At 41.8% G+C, this 19,223-nt stretch overlaps 2 protein-coding genes across 3 annotated transcripts; both read left to right on the forward strand.

Moving 5' to 3' along the window:
• The first annotated feature begins 620 nt into the window (after positions 1–620).
• Positions 621–5,361, forward strand: LOC147820606 (testis-specific Y-encoded protein 3-like). Its single transcript, XM_087204007.1, has 6 exons — positions 621–1,072; positions 2,034–2,111; positions 2,867–2,978; positions 3,061–3,206; positions 3,311–3,400; positions 5,155–5,361. The coding sequence occupies exons 1-6, from the start codon at positions 803–805 to the stop codon at positions 5,359–5,361; spliced, it is 903 nt and encodes a 300-aa protein (XP_087060133.1). The 5' UTR covers positions 621–802.
• A 312-nt stretch (positions 5,362–5,673) lies between these two features.
• On the forward strand, positions 5,674–17,656 carry LOC147820607 (sex comb on midleg-like protein 1). 2 transcript variants are annotated; one of them, XM_087204002.1, is made up of 7 exons: positions 5,674–5,805; positions 10,395–10,524; positions 12,250–12,324; positions 12,945–13,049; positions 13,433–13,907; positions 15,343–15,494; positions 16,018–17,656. In XM_087204002.1, the coding sequence occupies exons 2-7, from the start codon at positions 10,504–10,506 to the stop codon at positions 16,159–16,161; spliced, it is 972 nt and encodes a 323-aa protein (XP_087060128.1). In that variant the 5' UTR covers positions 5,674–5,805; positions 10,395–10,503; the 3' UTR covers positions 16,162–17,656. The 2 variants fall into 2 exon arrangements, with proteins under 2 accessions (XP_087060128.1, XP_087060129.1); XM_087204003.1 differs by having other exon boundaries at positions 12,253–12,324.
• Positions 17,657–19,223: the final 1,567 nt, after the last annotated feature.

The following is a 19,223-nucleotide window of genomic DNA, read 5'->3' on the forward strand; positions in this document are numbered from 1 at the left end:
TAAGCAGTGCTCTGGCCATGGCTGAGGCAGAGAGCAAGTTGCCTGGGCAGAAGCTCTGTAGACTTCCTGGTGGGGGCCACGGGACAAGGCGGGTGGGGGCCAGACTATCTCCTTCCCTTTTTTGCACATGGGAGGCAGCCACTGATGGGAAAGCCCAGGACGCCCTCCTGCCTGGGGCCTGCAGGCAAGACAAAGCCTACAGGTTGTCCTCCAGGGGGCCTCTCAGTGCCCAGTCTCCAGCAAAAGGGCACCAGGACCCACGAGGTGGACAGGCGCCCTGGACAGGACCTCCTACTGGAAGCGCAGGTGACCCCACAGTCCAGCCCCACAGGGAGCATCCAGGAACTCCAGGAGTTTCAGGACCCAGCTGCCGCTGGACTTGGGCAGGCAGGCCGGGGGGGTCTCCGGCCTGGACTCGGGCTGGCTCTCTGCTCTCTGCTCCAGCTGGTGTTGTAGCTGTCCCTGTTGCTCAGCAGCACCCTATGGTGGAGAGGGAGCAGGGCGGGGAAGGCCAAGCTCCTGTGGAGCCCAGAAACCTGCCAGGGGTTGCGGCTGATCTTCAGGAGGCAGAGGCTCTGCGGGCGCAGCCCCACATGCCTGTAGAGCAGGGGAGACTGCTGCGAGGCAGCCCATGGCTGGTGGGTTGCCTCCAGAGACCACTGGGACCAGGCAGGAGGCAATCCTGGGCGAGGGCTCAGCCTTGCAGTGTTGTGCAGCAGTGGAGGTGGTGACCCAGAGGTGTGGGGAGGAGGCTGCAGAGCAGGATAAGATGGGGAAGGGGAAGCCAGGGAAGGGTTAGGAGATGCAGCTGGGTCACCACGCGGGCCAGCGTGTGGAGCAGCAGGAACAGAAGCATCCAGCCCAGGCAGCAGGAGCAGGTGGCTCTCCCTCAGCCTTGTTGCCCGTGGAACAACTGTGGGTCCTCCAGTTAGAACGGCAGCCAGTGAATATCCAGGCCAGCAAGGCCTTTGCCCACCTCAGGCAGAGACAGAGGCAGAGGCAGAGGCGCAAGGTTTACCTGGAGCTCAGAAGTCTCCTCATCCAGGTCCTCCCTGGCTTCTGGGGGACAATGGTATCCTTTTTTCCTCTCTGCCCAGAGCGCAGCAGGGGTGGGGGCTGGGGTGTTGGGAGCTGGCAGGCCATGGGACAGAGGGAGGGTGGGTAACCTATCAGAATATTTAGGCAGAAGTGCAAACAGGAGTGGAAGGAGCAGGGAGCTGCAGCCACACTCTCTGAGACCTGTGGGGGCAGGGCCGGGGATTTGAACGTTGGACGGGGAGGACATCTCAGAGGCTGTGTGGTGGCAAATCATGACCTGGTGACCAGAAGCCCAGGGGGGGCAACCTGTATGTGGAAGAGCACCAGGACTTCAAAGGCCAATGGGTAGGAGAAGCATTGTACCTCCTGGTAGTACTGTTAATTGCAGGGGAAAGAGGACAGAAGCAAAGGCATGGTGAGAACTTGTGTGGACACAAGCAGGTTCTCTGTTGGCCGTTGGCAGGCAGGCTTTCGCCCCCAGGGAGGGGTGGGAGTCTTGGGGGGTGGGGACAGGCTCTTGACCACAGTGGGATGAGCATACAATGGGAAGACACCCGCCGCATAGCCTGGAGCTTGTCTGAGGAAAGTCAACCAGGGACCTAGGAAGGGGACCGGAGCTGGCAAGGCCTGTAGGTCTGGATGCCAGAGCCCAACTGCTCTCTGCTCTAAGACCCCACTTCCTCTCCCTCTCCCTCTCCCTGCCTTCTCTCCTTTGCTCTGTCTCTTTCTCTTTCTCTGTCTCTATCTCTCTGCCTCTCTCTCTCTGTCCCTCTCTGTCTCTCTGTCTGTCTTTTCCTCCTCTCTTTCTGTGTCTCTCTTTCTCTGTGTGTGGGCCTCTCTCTCTCTTTACCTCTCTCTCTCTCTCTGTGTCTCTGTCTCTGTCTCTCTCTCTCTGTCTCTCTGTCTCTCTCTCTGTCTCTCTCTCTGTCTCTCTCTCTCTCGACCTCATAGAAGCACAGTAAGACCTGAGTGCTCAGTTCCTTGACCCCAGGCAGATGGCCAACCACCCAGAGATGTCAGCAGTGATCAGTGAGCAAGATGAAGACATGCTTAACTACATTACAAATTTGGAGGTCAGGACTGTGGAGCCTCCAGAATGGCAGGCCCCATGTGGGGGCTGTGTGTTGTGGAGGTGAGGAAAAGAGCTCCCTCCTGCAAACAGGAAGTGCAAATGTGAGGCCCACAGTGACTCCATCTTGCTAAAATTCACCATTCTCCTCGTCTCTGTTGTTCTTGTAAGCTAAGGGTTAAAATGTGCTTGCTCAGGGACAAAAAGACACAATCTAAAACAGGGCCAAATTCCTAAATTTATTACCCAGCCATCTGTGTATCCAGAGAAAGAGCATCCCAGGCACCCTATCTACAAGATAAGCAGTTAATGGACTGACTATCCACACAAGATAGATGTGACCATTAGTCAGTGGGTCTGCTAACCATCAGTATGTGACAGTCGGCCATTAACTTTTTCCCCTTTCTCCCTTGCACAAACCTGTACATAATCCCCCTCGACCCCCTATAGACCTAGCCAATCAAAAATATACACTTCATGCTTGCTAAAATGTTAACCAATCATATAGCTGCTAAGTAGAAACCCCTAACCTTGATGTAACTTCTATAAAAACCCTGCTAATTTGAAACTCAGGGTTCTCAATCTTGACCCGCTGTGTCGGTGACAGTTGAGAGCCCCTACTCGAGCTTGAATAAACGACCCTCATGTGCTTACATCGGAATCGGCCTCCTGGTGGTCTTTGGGACTCCGTAATCTGGGCACAACACAGACAGGGTAGCAGAAGGGGGGATGTGAGCTTGCTCCACTTTATTCTCACAGGTGGAAGAACAGGGTCCACCCAGTAATTGCTGCAAGATCTCCTTGCTCTTCAGGAACAACCCTTACTTCCAGCATGAAGTTATTGTTAAAGAATTTCTCTGGCACATCACTGGTAAGAACGGGGTGACCCCAAGATGGGTGGTGAAGCGGCCCACCAACCTCCACCTTCTTCCCACACAGTGCTCTTCCCACAGGATACAGGTCATCCCGTTCCACTGTGATTCAGTGGTGTGCCGGTTATAAATGCCGAGCCCACAGCTGCAGGCAGAACAACAGCAGCCCTAACTTGTTCAACTGGTTTACAGGTCACAGTTGTGCAGGCTGCCACAGGATTACTCAGGTGGGTTGTGAGGGGACATGCGTGTCTCTTTGGACTTGGTGGGCTCCTCCTGTGCTGTAGGGGCATGTGAGCCCAGAGGCAATGTGTGCTTCTTTCCCTCCCAGATCATCGCAGAGGACCTGTGGCTCAGTCACTTGCTCTACTACAAGAGCAAGAAGCCACCTGAAGAGGGAGCGGGACATACAGGTGAACAGGTGAGGACATGAGAGTTTGGATGGGCGTGGTCCCCCAGGGTCGAAGGTGTACAAACTGAGGCCCAGAGGAAAGTGGGAAGTGACCAAAACCAGTTCATCCAGGTGGAATGAAAGAAGCACATGTAGTTCCCTCCCTTTGGTTGGGAGGATCCAACCAAAAGAAGAATCGTAGGCCACTCTCCCTAATGAACGTAAACCAAGAAATCCTCAATGACTTACTGTCAGTCAGAATGCAGCAAGCAAATCATCAAGATGATCATGCACCATGACCAAGTAGGATTCATCCTAGTGATGCAGGGATGGTTCAACATACGCAAATCAGTAAATGTAATACACCATATTAACAGAGCCAAGGTCAAAAACTATATGATCCGCTCAATAGATGCAGAAAAAGCCTTTGACAAGGTCCAACACCCATTCATGATAAAAACCCTACAGAAAAATGGGTAGAGTTGGTCTTTATCTCAATCTGATAAAAGCCATCTATAACAAACCAACAGTCAACATCATACTAAAGGGACAAAACCTGAAAACTTTCACACTAAAATCAAGAACAAGACAAGGATGTCCACTGCCACCACTCTTGTTCAACATAGTTCTGCAAACACTAGCCATAACAAATTAGACAAGAGAGAGAAATAAAAGGAATAAGGATAGGAAAGGAAGAAGTTAGATTATCATTATTTGCAGATGACATGATGCTCTACATAGAAGAGCCCCAAAGCCACCAAAAGACTTAGATTTAATAATCAAATTCAGTCACACAGCTGGATACCAAGTCAACACTCAAAAGTCACTAGCACTCCTGTACACAAACAACAAACTTACTGAGAGAGAAATTAGGGAAACAACTGTTTTCACGATAGCATCCAAAACCCTGAAATACCTAGGCATTAATCTAATGAAGGAAATAAAAGACCTTTACATTGAAAACTATAGCACTGTGTAGGAGATCAAGGAGAATATCAGAAAATGGAAAGATATCCCTTGTTCTTGGGTAGGAAGAACCAATAGAGTGAAAATGGCTATTCTTCCAAAATTGTTATTCAGATTTAATGCAATCTCGATCAAAACACCACTAGCATATCTCCCAGAATTAGGGAAAACATTCTTAAAATCCATTTGGAACCAGAAGAGATCTAGAATAGCAAAAGCAAAAGCAAAATCAATAGCAAAAGGCAAGGCAGGAAGTATCATAATCCCTGACGTGCAATTATAATACAAAGCTACTGTGATTAAAAACAGCATGATACTGGCAAAAACATACAAAAACCCCCCAAGGATCGTGGGAACAGATTAGAAGATGTAGAAACAACTCCAAACATAACTCAGCCGCCTTGTCTTTGACAAAGGAGCCAAATACCTCCACTGGAAGAAAAACAGCATCTTTAATACACAGTGCTGAAAAAAACTGGCTTTCCACACGCTGAAGATTAAAATTAGACTCCTATCTTTCACCATGCAGTAAACTAAAACCAAAATGTACCAAAGGTCTAAGTATTAAAACAGAAACATTAAATCTGGTGGAACATAGAATAGGTGGAACTCTTGAAAAAATTGGGGAAAGCTTTTTTTTGGGGGTACCGGGCACTGAACTCTGACCCTGCACTTTCGAGACAGGCGGCAGAACTATTGAGCTAAATTCCCGGCCTTGGGGAAAATTTTTTGAACAAAACTCCAATCACACAGGAAATATCACAAAGAATCAACAGCTGGAATCTCATGTTATTAAGAAGCTTTTGCTGAACTGCCAGGGTCTTTATTTTGGAGCTGCTGAGGCTTGGCCGCTGGTGCAGAACTTGCCCAAGACGGACAGCCAGATTCCTTATGATGACTACCCAGTGGTTTTCCTGCCTTCCTGTGGGAATCCCCCAGCATGGATTCCTCCTCATGTGCGGGACCTGCAGCGCAGCCGCAGTCACTTCTCTCCGCCAGGAGGAGCTCGCGCCTCGCTGCTCTAGAGCCTCCTTCTGATCTGGCTGGCCTCAGCTAACCCCGGGGTCTGATGCCCAGCTGTGACAGTAGGAGGCCAGCGTTGCTGCCTCTCGGTGGGCAACAAGCCCCTCCCCGCCGCTGTCTCCCTAGCAATGCTCCCCTTCTCAAGGCCATTCGGAGGCCCCTAGGATTGACAGATTGAAAGGGCGTGTCTGTGGGCAGCCGCGGACTGGTCCACAGGGCCGCCCCCGTTCCCGCCCCCGGCCGAGCAGGAGAGAACTCTAGAGCGCGGCGCTCTAAGGTCAGCGCACCTTTGGAGTTCGCGACATTCACATGTAGCGAAATCAGGCGCGGTTTCCGGCAGACTGACAGTTGCGCAGGTTCCACTGAGCTCACCGGCCCAAACCCACGGCCGGTAGTTTTCTCCGCGTCTGGAGGAGGCTGTCGCGGCAGACTCTGGAGCAGAAAAGGTAAGTCCGAGTTATTTTTTGCACTTCTCCAACTATTTTTTCCCATTCCGGGTGGGCGTGCGCGGCGCCGGGCTCTCAGGGCTGCGGGGCGGGCGGGGAGCCTTTGAAGCCTGACCGCCTGTGAAGGGCTTGGCGCTGACTTTCTGGGCGGGGTTCCTCATTTTCCAGCTTTTCTTCGGTGGCAGAGGGGGGTGGGGTGATGAAAGATCCCGCCTCTCAGACTTTCGTGGCGGTTTGAGTTTCAAGATGGGACACACTTGAGAGTTACTTCAGACCGTGTCTTTTGAGATGGGAAACGTAGACTTTTGTGGTTTTGGTGGCGTTCGCGTTTGTTCAAAGGCTGTTTAGACTCGCTGTTTTAGCGCAAATATACTGATGAGGAAAAAGAAAATAAAGATGTAGGGGTGTTGTGGATACGTTGCCGCGCACGGAGAGCTGCTGGGGCCAGGAAACACTGGAAAATGTGGGGGTACTGGAAAGCGGGGAGGTGAGCACTACTGCCAGGCGGCGGGGTGGAATTGGACTGCTTTATCCCGCACTCGTCCGACTTTGAATGAGAGTCTGGGCAGAAGATTTAAAAAGTGGCTGGTTTTTCGTGTTAAGCCCCCACCCCCACCCCGTTCTGTTTCCTTACCGATTGGAACCCTTTGGCTGTAGTAGTAAGGTGCCTTGGATTTCTCGAAGAGGTCCTAGGGTGTCGCTCTCTTTTCAGCCCTCATTGTGTCGGGGGTGAATCTTCACGTGACTTTTGAGACTGTCTTTAACGTCTTTAAAAAGGTCTTTTTAAAAAGCCCATAGGTTGTTTTCTTGCATTGTTACACGTTTAGAGTTTGTGGTGAAATATGAGTTTTGTTTTAAATAAACGCACTTTGGCAGGATTTTGGATTCAAAGATTGAAATTTATTTTGCACAATCTAGTCATGTTGAGCTCTAAGATAATGTTTTAAAAAGCTATAATCTTGTACCTTATGGAAAGAAGTGAAAAGGAGCTCAATTTTATGATGTGCTTGCCATTAACCAGGCATGATGCGGGTGCTTAACTGTCATTTAGTCTTACACAGCTCAGTGAAGTAAACATTATTCCAGTTTTACAGGTTAAAATAATTGAGGCACAGAAAGGTTAGATGTCTGCCTAATGTGAAATGGCACATTTTGCCATTTGGATTTGAATTCATGTATTTCTCACTAAAGCCCAGCATCTTGCCCTCGTAACAGTTATTTTACAAGAAGGAGTTGTTGTATCTGCAGTGTACAGGTACAATGTGAATCCACATTGCATACATATTATGACTCTGAAAAGTTTTCATGTGCTTCAAGTAGTGGTCCTTTGGGGTAGATGTGGTGAATACCAAAATAATAGTTGGCCTACAGTGGGTGCCCTTGCTCTCTCTGCCAGGCATTATTTTAAACATTTGATTTATTAATTTGTTTAATCTTTGTCACCTCATGAGGTTTACAGGATTTTATCCCTATTGTACAGAATTTTAAAAATGGAAACAATTTAAGTTGTCTGAAGTGACACAGCTAGTAAATGGGGGAGGTGGGATCCAAACCCAGGTAGTCTCGTCACAAACGTAAAGGCTTAATGCTGTTTGATATTTCCTCTTATGTAACTAGACATGTACAATAGTCGCCTTAAAAGTATTAAAGTGTAAATGTTCTCCTCATGGGAAAGTCAGTGTCCCATTTAGATAGGGTGATGGTTGACATAGCACTTTTGCTTTTTGGAGGTAGAACTTGAATGAAGTCTTGAAGTTGAATAGATTCTCATAGATGAAGAGACAGCTTAGGATAGTTATGACAGGAGCTAGAAACTCAAAGTGCAAGATCAGTGTTGCTTTGAAAATGTGCCACAGAAGGAAAAATGTCAGAAGGACGGTGATAGGCTCAATGCACACTGCTCCTGTGTTTATCTGTGACCAAGTGTTGACAGCACTGTAACTAATCCAAATTGCGAATTGTCTGAATGTAACCTTAAGGTGGTGGTAGCCACACTTTGTCTGGCGCAGGCCAAATAGTAAGTATTTTGGGGTAAAAGCAAGGAGGCAAGTGGTAAGAGGTGACCTGTGAGAGATGGGCAGAGTCCTTAAGAACTTTGCAAGGCATGGTAGAAGTGTGGAATTTATTGTGTAATTGTCATGGAAGGGATTCCCAGTGATTTTAATAATAGAGCAAAAACGATTGTTGAGTATGGAGGTGGACTCGTTATGGGGGTTAGGTGAATTGCATAAGTATTCTTCGGCTCAGTTTTCTCATACAGAAAGTGGAGATAATAGAACCTATCTCATAGAGTTGTCAGTAAGTTGGTGGGATAGAATATCTAATTTTAAAAAAGAAACCAAATTAAGTTAGAAATGGTGATCTTTAAACTGTGGTTTTGTTAGCACTTGTGTAATTATGATGAAATTACCATCCCTCTGGATAAAAGTAATTTGTTGAAACAATTCAAGAAAAAGTAGAATAGTTTGAGTAGATCAGTAACCATGGAAGAATTTAGAAAATATTATAAAATCTCCACCCAGACGGGTTTTTTTTAAAACTCTTTCAAACCTTTAAAGCACAGAAATTCTGGTGTGATGTAAACTTTTCATAGAGAGAGATGGAAGGCTTCCCAATTAATTTTGCAGAGCAGTATTGATACCAAGAGTATATAAAAATTTGCCAATATTCGCTCATTGTAAGAAATGTACAGAGTTACCGATGTAAGATCTTAGAGATCCAACGAATTTCTAAATAAAATACCAACAAATTGAATGCTTTTTCTCTGTAATTGGCTGCATCTCTCACCCTAAGAATGTCAAGAAATGTATTAATGTGTTGCAACAGTAGATCAAAAGAGATAAGAAATGTAATCATCTGATGCCAAAAAAGCCATTTGGTACTATCTATTATTTGTTCTGGTTTAAAACTGCACGACCAGGAGAATATTTAGCGTGTTGTGGACTGACTCCAACAGCCCATTTTAGTGGGGAAGAGCTAGGGGAAAACTTTCAGATACTATTGTTTCTACTTCACTGACCCAATGTTGGAATCTATTCCATAAAACTGTTTGCACCCCCGCAAGCTTGTTTTTCAGTGTTCTTTAAAAGGGCAAAACTTTAGAGTAACCACATTCATAATTTGGGGACTAGTTAAATAAATCATAGGGTATGTACAAGCTGGGATACTAAGAATTTGTCAAAGTGACTGTGGTATATTTAAAGGTGTTTGAAACTTCTCCTGCCTGGTTTGCCTGGTTTACCTAGTTTTGACCTTTATTCCTGATTTGCCTAGTGAAGTTTATTCTTGCTGGGGGCAGCAGTAGTTGGTTTATTCTCATTGCTGTTAGTCTTCAGTTGTATGGATACACCATGGTCTAATGACTCATTGCTTGTGTTAGTCTGAATCAGAAAAAAAAATCTCTTTTAAAAAGTACAGTTTGGTAGAAATTACAACTCAAATTGGAGATGTTGTGTAACTTGAAGTTTTTATACAGCATTGGTCTGCATTTGTCTAACTTGGGAGTGAACTCTCCCTCCTTCTTCATCCCCTTTTGATTTCTGTCCTTTGGGCCTTTGGTGATCAGTACCTCCTCTGTGAAAGGAAGGAGAAGCAGGAAAAGAGAAGAAACTTGGATCCCTTAGCTGTGCCTCTCATTGATGCTATGAGTCAGGATGGATAAAGTGAATTCATTTTTTCCTTAAGGTGCTCCTCCCAGGAACTGTGAGGCAGGTGTTCAAACCAAATCTGGAGTACAAGATAGACTATGATATTGTCGTTGTCCATGTCTTGTTCTAGTTCTCTCCATAATTATGTGACTCAACCACAACTGAACCTTCAGAAGTCTAGATTTTCAGGCTTGTGTTTCACACCAGTTGATTTAGATTAGATCCGTTTAACCTTAAGTCTAATTGATAAGGCAATTGAAATGAAGTGGAGAGCTACACTGAATGGATTTGCACCACAGGTGCAGAGGTGCTGTCTCCCAGGATCTCTGCTCCATGCTTTGCCCGGGCCCAATCTAGCACGGATCACTGGTGTACATTTTGGAGGCACTGCCTGAGTGAAAAGCCCTTTTGAGCCTCTTTATAGAAGTGGTTAGCAATCATGTTTTCCTGCTCAGTTGTTTCTGGCATTTACTCAGTAGACTAAGTTGTAAAGCATTCATTTCACAATTTGGAACTGCGTTTAACTTTGATTTTTATTCCTATTCATGGTTGGTATAGCCCTTCAGCTTGTTCTAGTCCTGGGGAATGTAGCTCCGTGGTAGAGCACTTGTAGCATTTGCAAGGCTCTTGGTTTGCTCCTCAGTACCAAGAAAAAAAAAAAAAGGGAACGATCTTCAGAATTGCTCATGGAGGGGCTGGGATTGTAGCTCAGTAGTATGCAGATTGCTAGACTGCCTTACTAAGGCCACATGTTTGGTTGTGATCCCCAGTATCCAGCACCCCCAAAAGTAAATTGCTAATGGAAGAATTCTTATTTTGTTACTCTCTAAAATCCAACCAAAATTCTAATTCAATTTGAGGTGTCATTCTGAAAGCATATCCATATTAAGGTTATTTAGGTGGTAAGTGTGTGAAGTAACTCTTTTATGTATTGTGTTTCAGGAGTAGAAGGTTTGTCACTCTTAGGTGACTAAGCAGTTTCACAAATAAGCAGCAACTTTACAGATCATTAGGCTCAACTCAGAGGAAGTGGAATTTCTCCTGGTGCACAATGTGTACCACCTCCAATAAGGTTAATGTGGTTTGTATATTAAATAGAAAATGTCTGTGTTCTTTTTATAATGCTATATAGTTCTTTTCTAAATTGAGTAATTTTACAGTGAAATGCATAGATCATAAGTGAAGTTTTATGAATTTTGACAATGAGATATAAAACTATGAATGTTGGGGTACAAGTGTCTTTGTGAACACATACTTAACATTTCTTTTGAGTAAGTTGAAGTTGAATTGTTAATCATAAAATTGATGTAAATTTAATTTAATGGGAATCTGCCAAATAGTTTTTCAAAGTGGCTGTGCTGTTTTTGCATATTTGTTACATTCTGCTATGTTTCTATTTGCTGTGAGCCAAAATATAGATTACTAAACTATGTAAATGTGGCTCACCATAAAACACATTCAGTCTTAATGCCACTTAATGTGCTTTTCATCTTTGGAGGTAATGTTAACTACCTACCAAGAGTCATTTTTGACGTAATTATGTGAAAACACTTTGAAAAGCACAAGGCACCATACAAGGGTAAGGTGGTATTTTTTAAAAAGTAATAATATGTAGCTCAATGCCAGGTAATTTCTTTCATGTCGTTTGAAGCAGACATACATAGGTACCAAGCATCTTTATCTTCACTTGATCTTAGCCAAAAGGTCAAGAAGTGATCCAAGTGTGTTTATCTTAAAATTATTCCTAGAATTCGTAATAGATTCTTAGAATGAGCTTGTTATACTGAAATTTAATGGTTATTTATATCCTATTTTTTCCCAAAAATGTTTTAAGGTGATTTAAAAATTAATTTATCAAGAAAAATAAGTGCTTAAGTGTTTCCTATATTGTCCACAGAGTGGCACTACTGGATTATTTAAAAATCAAAAGCCATGTACCATTTATGCTTTCGTTCATGTTCAGAAATGTGTGCTTTTAGAGCAGTTTTAGTGCAGAAGACTAGTCATTCTACCCTAAGTACATGAGGGATTAAGCTCAGTGTAGAAGGGTTAATGAGAACATAGTTTTGCAAGTATATTCATTCTGTGGTCATAGTACTTAAAATGAGCAAAGGGCCTTTGATAACGCAAATAGGGCTCTGGAGCTTCTTGAAAGTGAAACTAAACTCCTCAGCTTTTCTTTTAGTTCTGTCTTTGATCTTTCCTTTTGTTCATAAATTTTCGCTACTTGTGATAAACCACCTGGTGGTGATCTTGGTGGCGGTCTTAGTGGTAGTAGTGGTGGAGAGAGTGATATTCTTTTTGGCTATCCAAAGGATTCTGTGAATCCTGTAAGTAATATTAATTGCTCTTAAACTTTACCCATTTTAAAGGAAACGTTTTAAATTCTTTATATACTGTGGAGTTCTTCTAAACTCATACTTAAGAAAACACACACACTTTCTCCCTACTGAATTTACATGCTTTCTTTGATTAGACAATGAGCTCCTAACTGCTTTACTTCCCCCGCTTTTCATATGTAGTAGGAAATTTAGAGCAGTTTTGTACTGGAAATATAAAACTAGATTCTTTTAAAAAATCAATTCTTTCCTTGCCTCTTTTCTTAATTGGTAATTATTATTTCCATCCTTATAATAGTGTGAATTTTTATTTTATCTCTGCTTTAGATTAAAATGTTTGAAAGGTTGCTGAAAAATAACAACAATTTAAACAGATAAATATAAAGTGGTTTTTCTCCCCTAGTACTCAGTATGTCCCTTACAGAAATAAAGCATTAACTACTTTTAAAATATCACAGCAGGAACAATTTCAACTGAACATACCCCACAAAGAAGAACTAAGACAACTTCTGGTGGTCATCGGCCAATGTCAGGTATGAAAATTCTGTCTTTTTAACATGCCTTTTGAAAATGTTAAAGTGAAATTTTATTTTTCTTTGTTTGTATTGTCAGTGTATTTCAAGAATTCTCAGATTTTTTTCATGAAAGGCATGTAGGAGTCCTGTACTCAGTTTTGTAAGTTTGTTGACTGGATGACTGTAAAAAACAGTGAAGCCAGAAGTCACATCTATTGTATTTGGCTCCATGTTCTTTCCAGAGCAGAAAATTCACCGTTAGTTCCTAAGTCATTGCATGGAAGGTCACTCTTTGACCTTTTAGCAGATTTGAACATTTCTTTCCCGAAATAGCACCTTCCTTGATGTGAAATGGCCACATCATAAATGGGATGGTGTAGAGGGGCTGTGATGCCTTTGCTTCCTCCTTCCAATGTCCCCGTGAGTTGGATGGAGTAGGATAGCGGCAGGTCCAGGATCCTTGTCTCAGCCGGGTGGGCTCTGTGTCACCTACATCTAGGCCTCAAGTAGCAAAGAAGTTGTTTCTGGTGCCTCGAGAACTTTTCATTGTGCCTCGCAGTTGAAATTGGGCTTAATGGCATTCTGACATGTTACTTTTCTTTTGACATAGGAACTAATAATACCTTTCACTATAATAGGTCATATGTGATGCCATTCAACTGCTAGATAAGAAGTGTGATGCTATTGATAGAAAGGTGTCAGAAATTCAGTGTTCACAAGCGGAACATGATTGGGACTCTCCTGTAAGTAGTATTGAAATATTCTCATAACTATGATAAGTCTGTTTTCTAAAGATGCCAGTCAGCTGGAGCTGATACAGAACTGTGAAACTAGGAAGGCTGATATACTCTTACGGTAGGAGCAGACAGAGCACTGAAACTGTTGGAAGCATACTGAAGTTTCAGTTTGGTAAATATATGACAAATGAGTATTTTTATGTTTGTACCTAAAATAAATAAAATACAGTTAAGATGTAAGGCCGAAGGGGAATAAACATTAATCTTCAAATCAAAAGAGCATTTAATAATGTAGAGCAATGTTGCCTAGAATATAAATCATAATGTACTGACTGCTCACTTCCTTTTTTATTCACTTGTTGATCTATGCTGGGCCTGTGTCACTTTAGAAGCAACTCAGGAGACAGAGCTTCTCAGATTTGGGAAGAGCTGAAGCCAAGGAAAAGGAGAGAATAAAGCGTCTCACTTCATTTTCTCACTCTGAGAGTTATAGCCCAACTTCACCAGTTGGCAGACCAGAAGATAATGGTGAGGAAAACATGGCATTTTTGGATTATGAAGAATCACAGGAAATCAAGCAAGAACCCCTGCAGGAGGAGGAGCCATTCTGTGGTGGTTCACCAGTTCCTAACCAGTGTTGTGGCCATACTCACTGTACGTGCATGAGATATTCTGATACGCCTGCCAGCCCCAGGTATCCTGGCAGCAACAACATGTCGCCTGCAGAAATTTCCACAGTATCACATTCAGCAACTCTGACCCAGGGATATTCCAGCCTGAAACGTAGCTTGGACATGAGCGGCTGTTCTGGGTGCCCGGAGAGTAAGCCTCCTAGAACATCTTTCCAATACTCAGCTGATTTTGGTGAGTTTGGAGTGACACATGTTATAAATAACACTATGTAACTTGTATTCATCAACGTCTTTCTTACAAACTAGTGCAAGTTGTTTGTTTCCTATTTTGAGGGCTGGTTTTAGGTGACATTTATAATGACTTACATTTATTGATTGTACATTATGTGCAAGGCACTGTATTGATCAACTAATATGGCTCTTCTCCACTGATACCCATAATACCCCCTTGGAGTGCTTTTAATCCGCTATTCTTCTTTAGCCTTTTCCCGGGATAAATAATTCTAAACACCCCCAAAATGCCCACATACCAGATAATAGGAAGAAATGCTATGCCTTTAATTAGTTCATACAAAAGAGGATAATTTGTGTTGATATTACTAGGTTCTAGTGAGTAATAAAACCTCCTGTTATCCTCACACACTAACTTTGGGGAGTCCAGCTTTCTCCTTGAGTGAATACTTGTCAGGGCACAAAGAAATGTCAGCACAACTGACAATGAACAGCATGGCTGAAACCTGTTAAGGTCTAATTATTTCATACCTCAGTTGTTTATTAAAAAATATAAACCTTCAATCAGAACATTTATTACTATGCAATTAAACGTGAAAGAGAAACTTTTTAAATGTTAAAGTTACTTTCAACTTAGTTCAGCAGAAAATAATCTTGTGTTCGTCTACATTCAGAACAACGTGTAAGCCATGAAAGATGGGGATTTAAAGAGTAAAAGTGGTGCTAAAAATATCCAAATTGAATGCATGGGAAAGATTTGGGGAAAGAATCAGTTTGGTTCTCCCAAGTTAATGGGGTCATTGAAACTTGTTATTAAAGTGAACAAATTTAGGGCCTAGCATCTTAGCATTCACGAAATACTGAGTTCCATCCCCAACACTCAGCAGCAGCAAAACAAATGAAAAACAAAGGGACAAATGTAAGCAATTATAGAACAGTAAATTTGGGTGGGTGGTTTTCCATTGTATTTAGCTAGCAAAATAAACCTAATTTATTCTGGAGAAGGGAGAGAAGAAACCTAGAGAGATTCATTGAAGCAAACTTAACAGAGTAACGGGTTAGGTTAGATTAACCTAATTTAACCCAAATAACAGGTTGTTTGCTGTATTTTCCTGAAGACAGAAAGGCCTTAGACTGTGAAGTCATTTTATTTTATTTTTTTGGTAGGGTTATTTTTGTGATCTTTGAAGTTTTAAGGAAACTTCTGAACCTGCCTCTGCTGTTTGCAGGAGGTCAGATGGGATGTTCTTAATGCTGCTCTCCCCAGATCCCCTTTATATAGGTTTTCTTTAATTTTACAGGTAGACTTTTAAGTCCTTGCTTGGATACTTAAGAGAAGGTTCTGGGGCTGAGACTATTACTTCCTATCTAGCATTTCTTCTTTCAAGATAATGATCAGGTCAAATATAATTTGTTTTTTTTCCTCCCCACTCAAGCTACAAGCTCTCCAATTGAATCTAAAACTGATACTGTGAAACAAACCTTCCCTGAAAACCCTTTAAACTGGTCTGTGGAAGATGTGATCCAGTTTCTGAACCATACAGATCCTCAGATATCAGGCCCCCTCACCTGGCTCCTGAGGACCCAGGTAATGTTATCTTTTGATCTGGTTTACCTGCTGCCATAACGCCTTTGAATGGCCTCTGTGCCAGCCTTTCTGTTAGGTACTGTGTTGTGTGGGTGGTGGGGGAACCGTACCAACTAATTTTTCCATTTGTAAGAAAGGTTATTTTGTCCAGTGTTAGATCCCTCAATAGTAAGTTAATGGTCGGTTCTTTAAATGGGCGTCCATGTACCTAGTATACTAGATATGCTCCTTTTGTCATAGTTATATATTATTTTATTCAGCATCCAGTTTTTAAAATTGCGTATCTTGACATAATTCATTTTTAAATATTAATTTTTTTCTTAAAATTTGAAGTGTATTTATAAAGTATCACATGTTTCACTGTTCAGATTATATTTTAATAGTTTTTATCAAGCAGATGCATATTCAGAGACTACACATTTGCAGTGAGCTGCTTTCTAGCTGTTTTACATGTTCTTATAAAGAAATAGCACTGTGATCAGATGTGAAAGTATTATTAATTATAACTGCTTTCTTTCCGTAGGAAATTGATGGGAAAGCCCTGCTGCTGCTCAATAATGACATAATCACTAAGTATATGGGTTTGAAGCTGGGGCCATCCCTGAAGCTATGCCACTACATTGAAAAGCTTAAAGAAAAACAAGGTGTTTTCGGAAATGTAGATTGAGCTTACCAATTCATTTTTCTGTCCTCAGTTTTTGTTTTGCCGACAGTTCCTCTAAAACTGTTATATCCAGAACTGCAAAACTATGTTATCGTTAAGTCTACTTCTTGAAAAGCCATTTAACATGTTAGCATTAACATTTTCAAACTGGACGTTCATTCCTTCTGTTTTTAGTATTTTTAATGTAAAGTTTACAAATATATTTCATGCAAAAAATGTGTATTTCAAGCAGCAAAACAAACAAAAAACAAAACAGAACCAAAATCTTTTGATTTGGGAGAGGAAATACCAGGGATTGAAAACTTCTATAATTAAATGCAAGAGAATTTTACCTCAGAAGAGAATTTAAAGTTAAATCTGTGGCTATCTTATCTTTCTCAGATATTCTGATACTGTAGTGTACTGTTTGTGATCTACCAATGTCCACAAAAGCAATAGGCATGTAAATTCTTTGCCTCTCTATTACTTCTTTGTATAGTTTTATTTGTTCAAATTTAGTAGGGAAAGACATTTTTAAAGCTTCATCAAATGTTCTTAGCAGTTTTCAGATAAATTGTAGGATATATGGAATGACCATGTTATGCAAGTAATATACTGCCAAGAGTAGTCTGGATGGAGTCTTACTATAATTTGTTCAGAGAAATACCTATTATTTTAAAGTTTCCTATTTTAGTTTAATTGGACATTCAAATAAGAACTCATTGTTCTCATCATTTTATTAGGATATTATATCCCAGTTTTTAAAAGATATGTTTTTATTTGTATGTTTATTCCTCATATGGGCACTGTTTCATATTTATATTTTATTCTAAAACAAGTATACATGCAAGTAAATCTTTACTTTTGGAATTTAAAATGGCACTTTGCACTGCTAACAGAGGTAATGAGGAACTTTTTCTTACTGAGATGTTTTTATACTTTAAAAAATATATATGCATCATTTGCCATCCCTGGTACCTTTCAACTTAACTCTACAGGGAATGAGAAACAATCTCTAGATTGATTTCCTTGTTAAGGAAGTGCTCTGTTCTATAGTGTTCCTAACTTGCCTAGTTCTGAGCCATTTATCCTTTTCAACTTTGGAAGATACATTAGTTCTCAGTTATTGTTTTGAGCTATATTTCATAATTTAAAAATTTTAAGAGAAATATATTATTTTGTTATTATTTATTACATTGTTTAACTTTTGGAACAATGCAAGCTATGAAAACTGTTGCTGATAGTATCAGCCGTTCGAAATAAATAACAATAGAATGTTCAGCAAGTGCAAGAAAACCAAATGTTCTTTATATACAAGTGCGACTATTTACTGGATACACGTGTGGTTTAAAGGCTGACTTAATTTATGTTATCCACTATGTAAAATGAGATTCTAACTTAAACTTGGTCTTCTTTCAAATTGTTTAGGGGCAGGTGCTGTACTATTTCTCAGGTGTTTGGAAATACTGTTTCACTCTTTCCAATTTTTAAAATACAATAAAATTAGATAAATTCAATAATTAATGTCAAAGCCTCAGATTTTATGTCACTTGATTTCATCATATTAAGTTAATGAATGAATTTGTTAAACTTAAAAAAGAGCCACTCTAGTAAATGTGGTTCCAGTTCTTGAGTTTTAAAACATGTTCTGATTCCATTAGTAAGTAGATACGTAAGCACAAAGGGCAATAGTCTTAAAGGATACCCTAGAGGGCTCACAAGATAATTAAAGGAATCGAGTCAGTGAGTTTTATTTGTGCTCAAAACCTTTGTTGCTGACAATAGTTTGGGTTATGTGACAGTATTTTGGATTATGCTAGAAAATGCCAGTGCTCCCCCTTACCCCACCTCGTCCCATCTGGGCTGCTATGTCTGCCTGGCAAGTCTGGCTGCTTTTCTACCCTTGGGCCAAGAAGCCCCCTTGATACACCCACTGTCCCTTCTGCTTTTAGATGACCAGCTTTTATAGGGGTGGCCCCTTGGAGAATCCAGCTGACGCCTGAGTTAGCCTTATTATCCAGCCTCCACACTCACCCACCAAGGACGGCAGACACTCTCACTGGTGCTGCACCCCAGCAGGGTGTCATGTGGCAGTGTCACTGGAGACAGAGGGCCCCTGACTGGGGCTCCAGAGATGATGCTGAATGGGCTGGGCTGGGGCTGTCAAGTGCTATGAGACTTGAGAGAGTTGGCACCCCTTTCCTTTCCTGATCAGTTTGTGAAATTTTAATCCAGAGACTCACATTTCCCATCCTGTGAATTTTTCAGCTTTTTAAAATGATCTGTCCTCTAGCTTGGCCTCTCAGCCCATCCTTTGTCCCTCTTTGACCCCGTCTAACAACATTAATGTTAGACATTAATTCTGGGATGGCAGGCATGTGCCACCAGGCTCACCTTATGAGATACCGTGAAATGGCATAATGGGTTGGGCTTTAGGACTCAGTTTACAAGAACATGCTAAATAACATTTACACATTCCCTGTTGTTTTCCATGCCTGATAATACTCTTTTTACATTGGAGGTGATATTAGGTGGAACAAAAATGACAGTGTTTCATTTTTACATTATATATTTACTTTAAGGGTCTTAAAAAGTACTGGTTCTGCCTGGTGTGGCGATGCACATCTATAATCCCAGCACTCAGGAGGCTGAGACAGGAGGATCACTGGGAGTTTGAGGCCAGCCTGGGCTCCATAGTGAGTCCAAGGCCAGCCTGGAGTACACAGGGAGAAGTTGTCTCAAAACAAACAAACAAACAAAATACCCCAACCAAACTAGTTCTTCATTTATAGCAGGGTATAGTATTTTCTTTAAAAAATATAGTATTTCCTTTCAAATTACTTTTTTGGATTTTTTGTTTTTGTTTTTGTTTTTGTTTGCTGGGCGTAAGAGGCTGAGGCAGGAAGATCACCATGAGTTCAAGACCACCCTCAACTACATATGGAGGCCCTGTTTCAAACAAGCAAACAAACAAACACAAAAACTAAAACAAAATGCATAAAATAAAATAAAATTTATATCTTGGAAACAGCCCAAATGCTTTTCAACAGAGGAGTGGATAAAGATTGTTTTTTAATACAATGGAG

This window comes from Heterocephalus glaber, unplaced genomic scaffold, assembly GCF_053883595.1.
Source record: "Heterocephalus glaber isolate CG9 unplaced genomic scaffold, H.glaber_assembly_v1.0 deba00001831, whole genome shotgun sequence".
In the NCBI taxonomy this organism is placed as follows: domain Eukaryota; kingdom Metazoa; phylum Chordata; class Mammalia; order Rodentia; family Bathyergidae; genus Heterocephalus; species Heterocephalus glaber.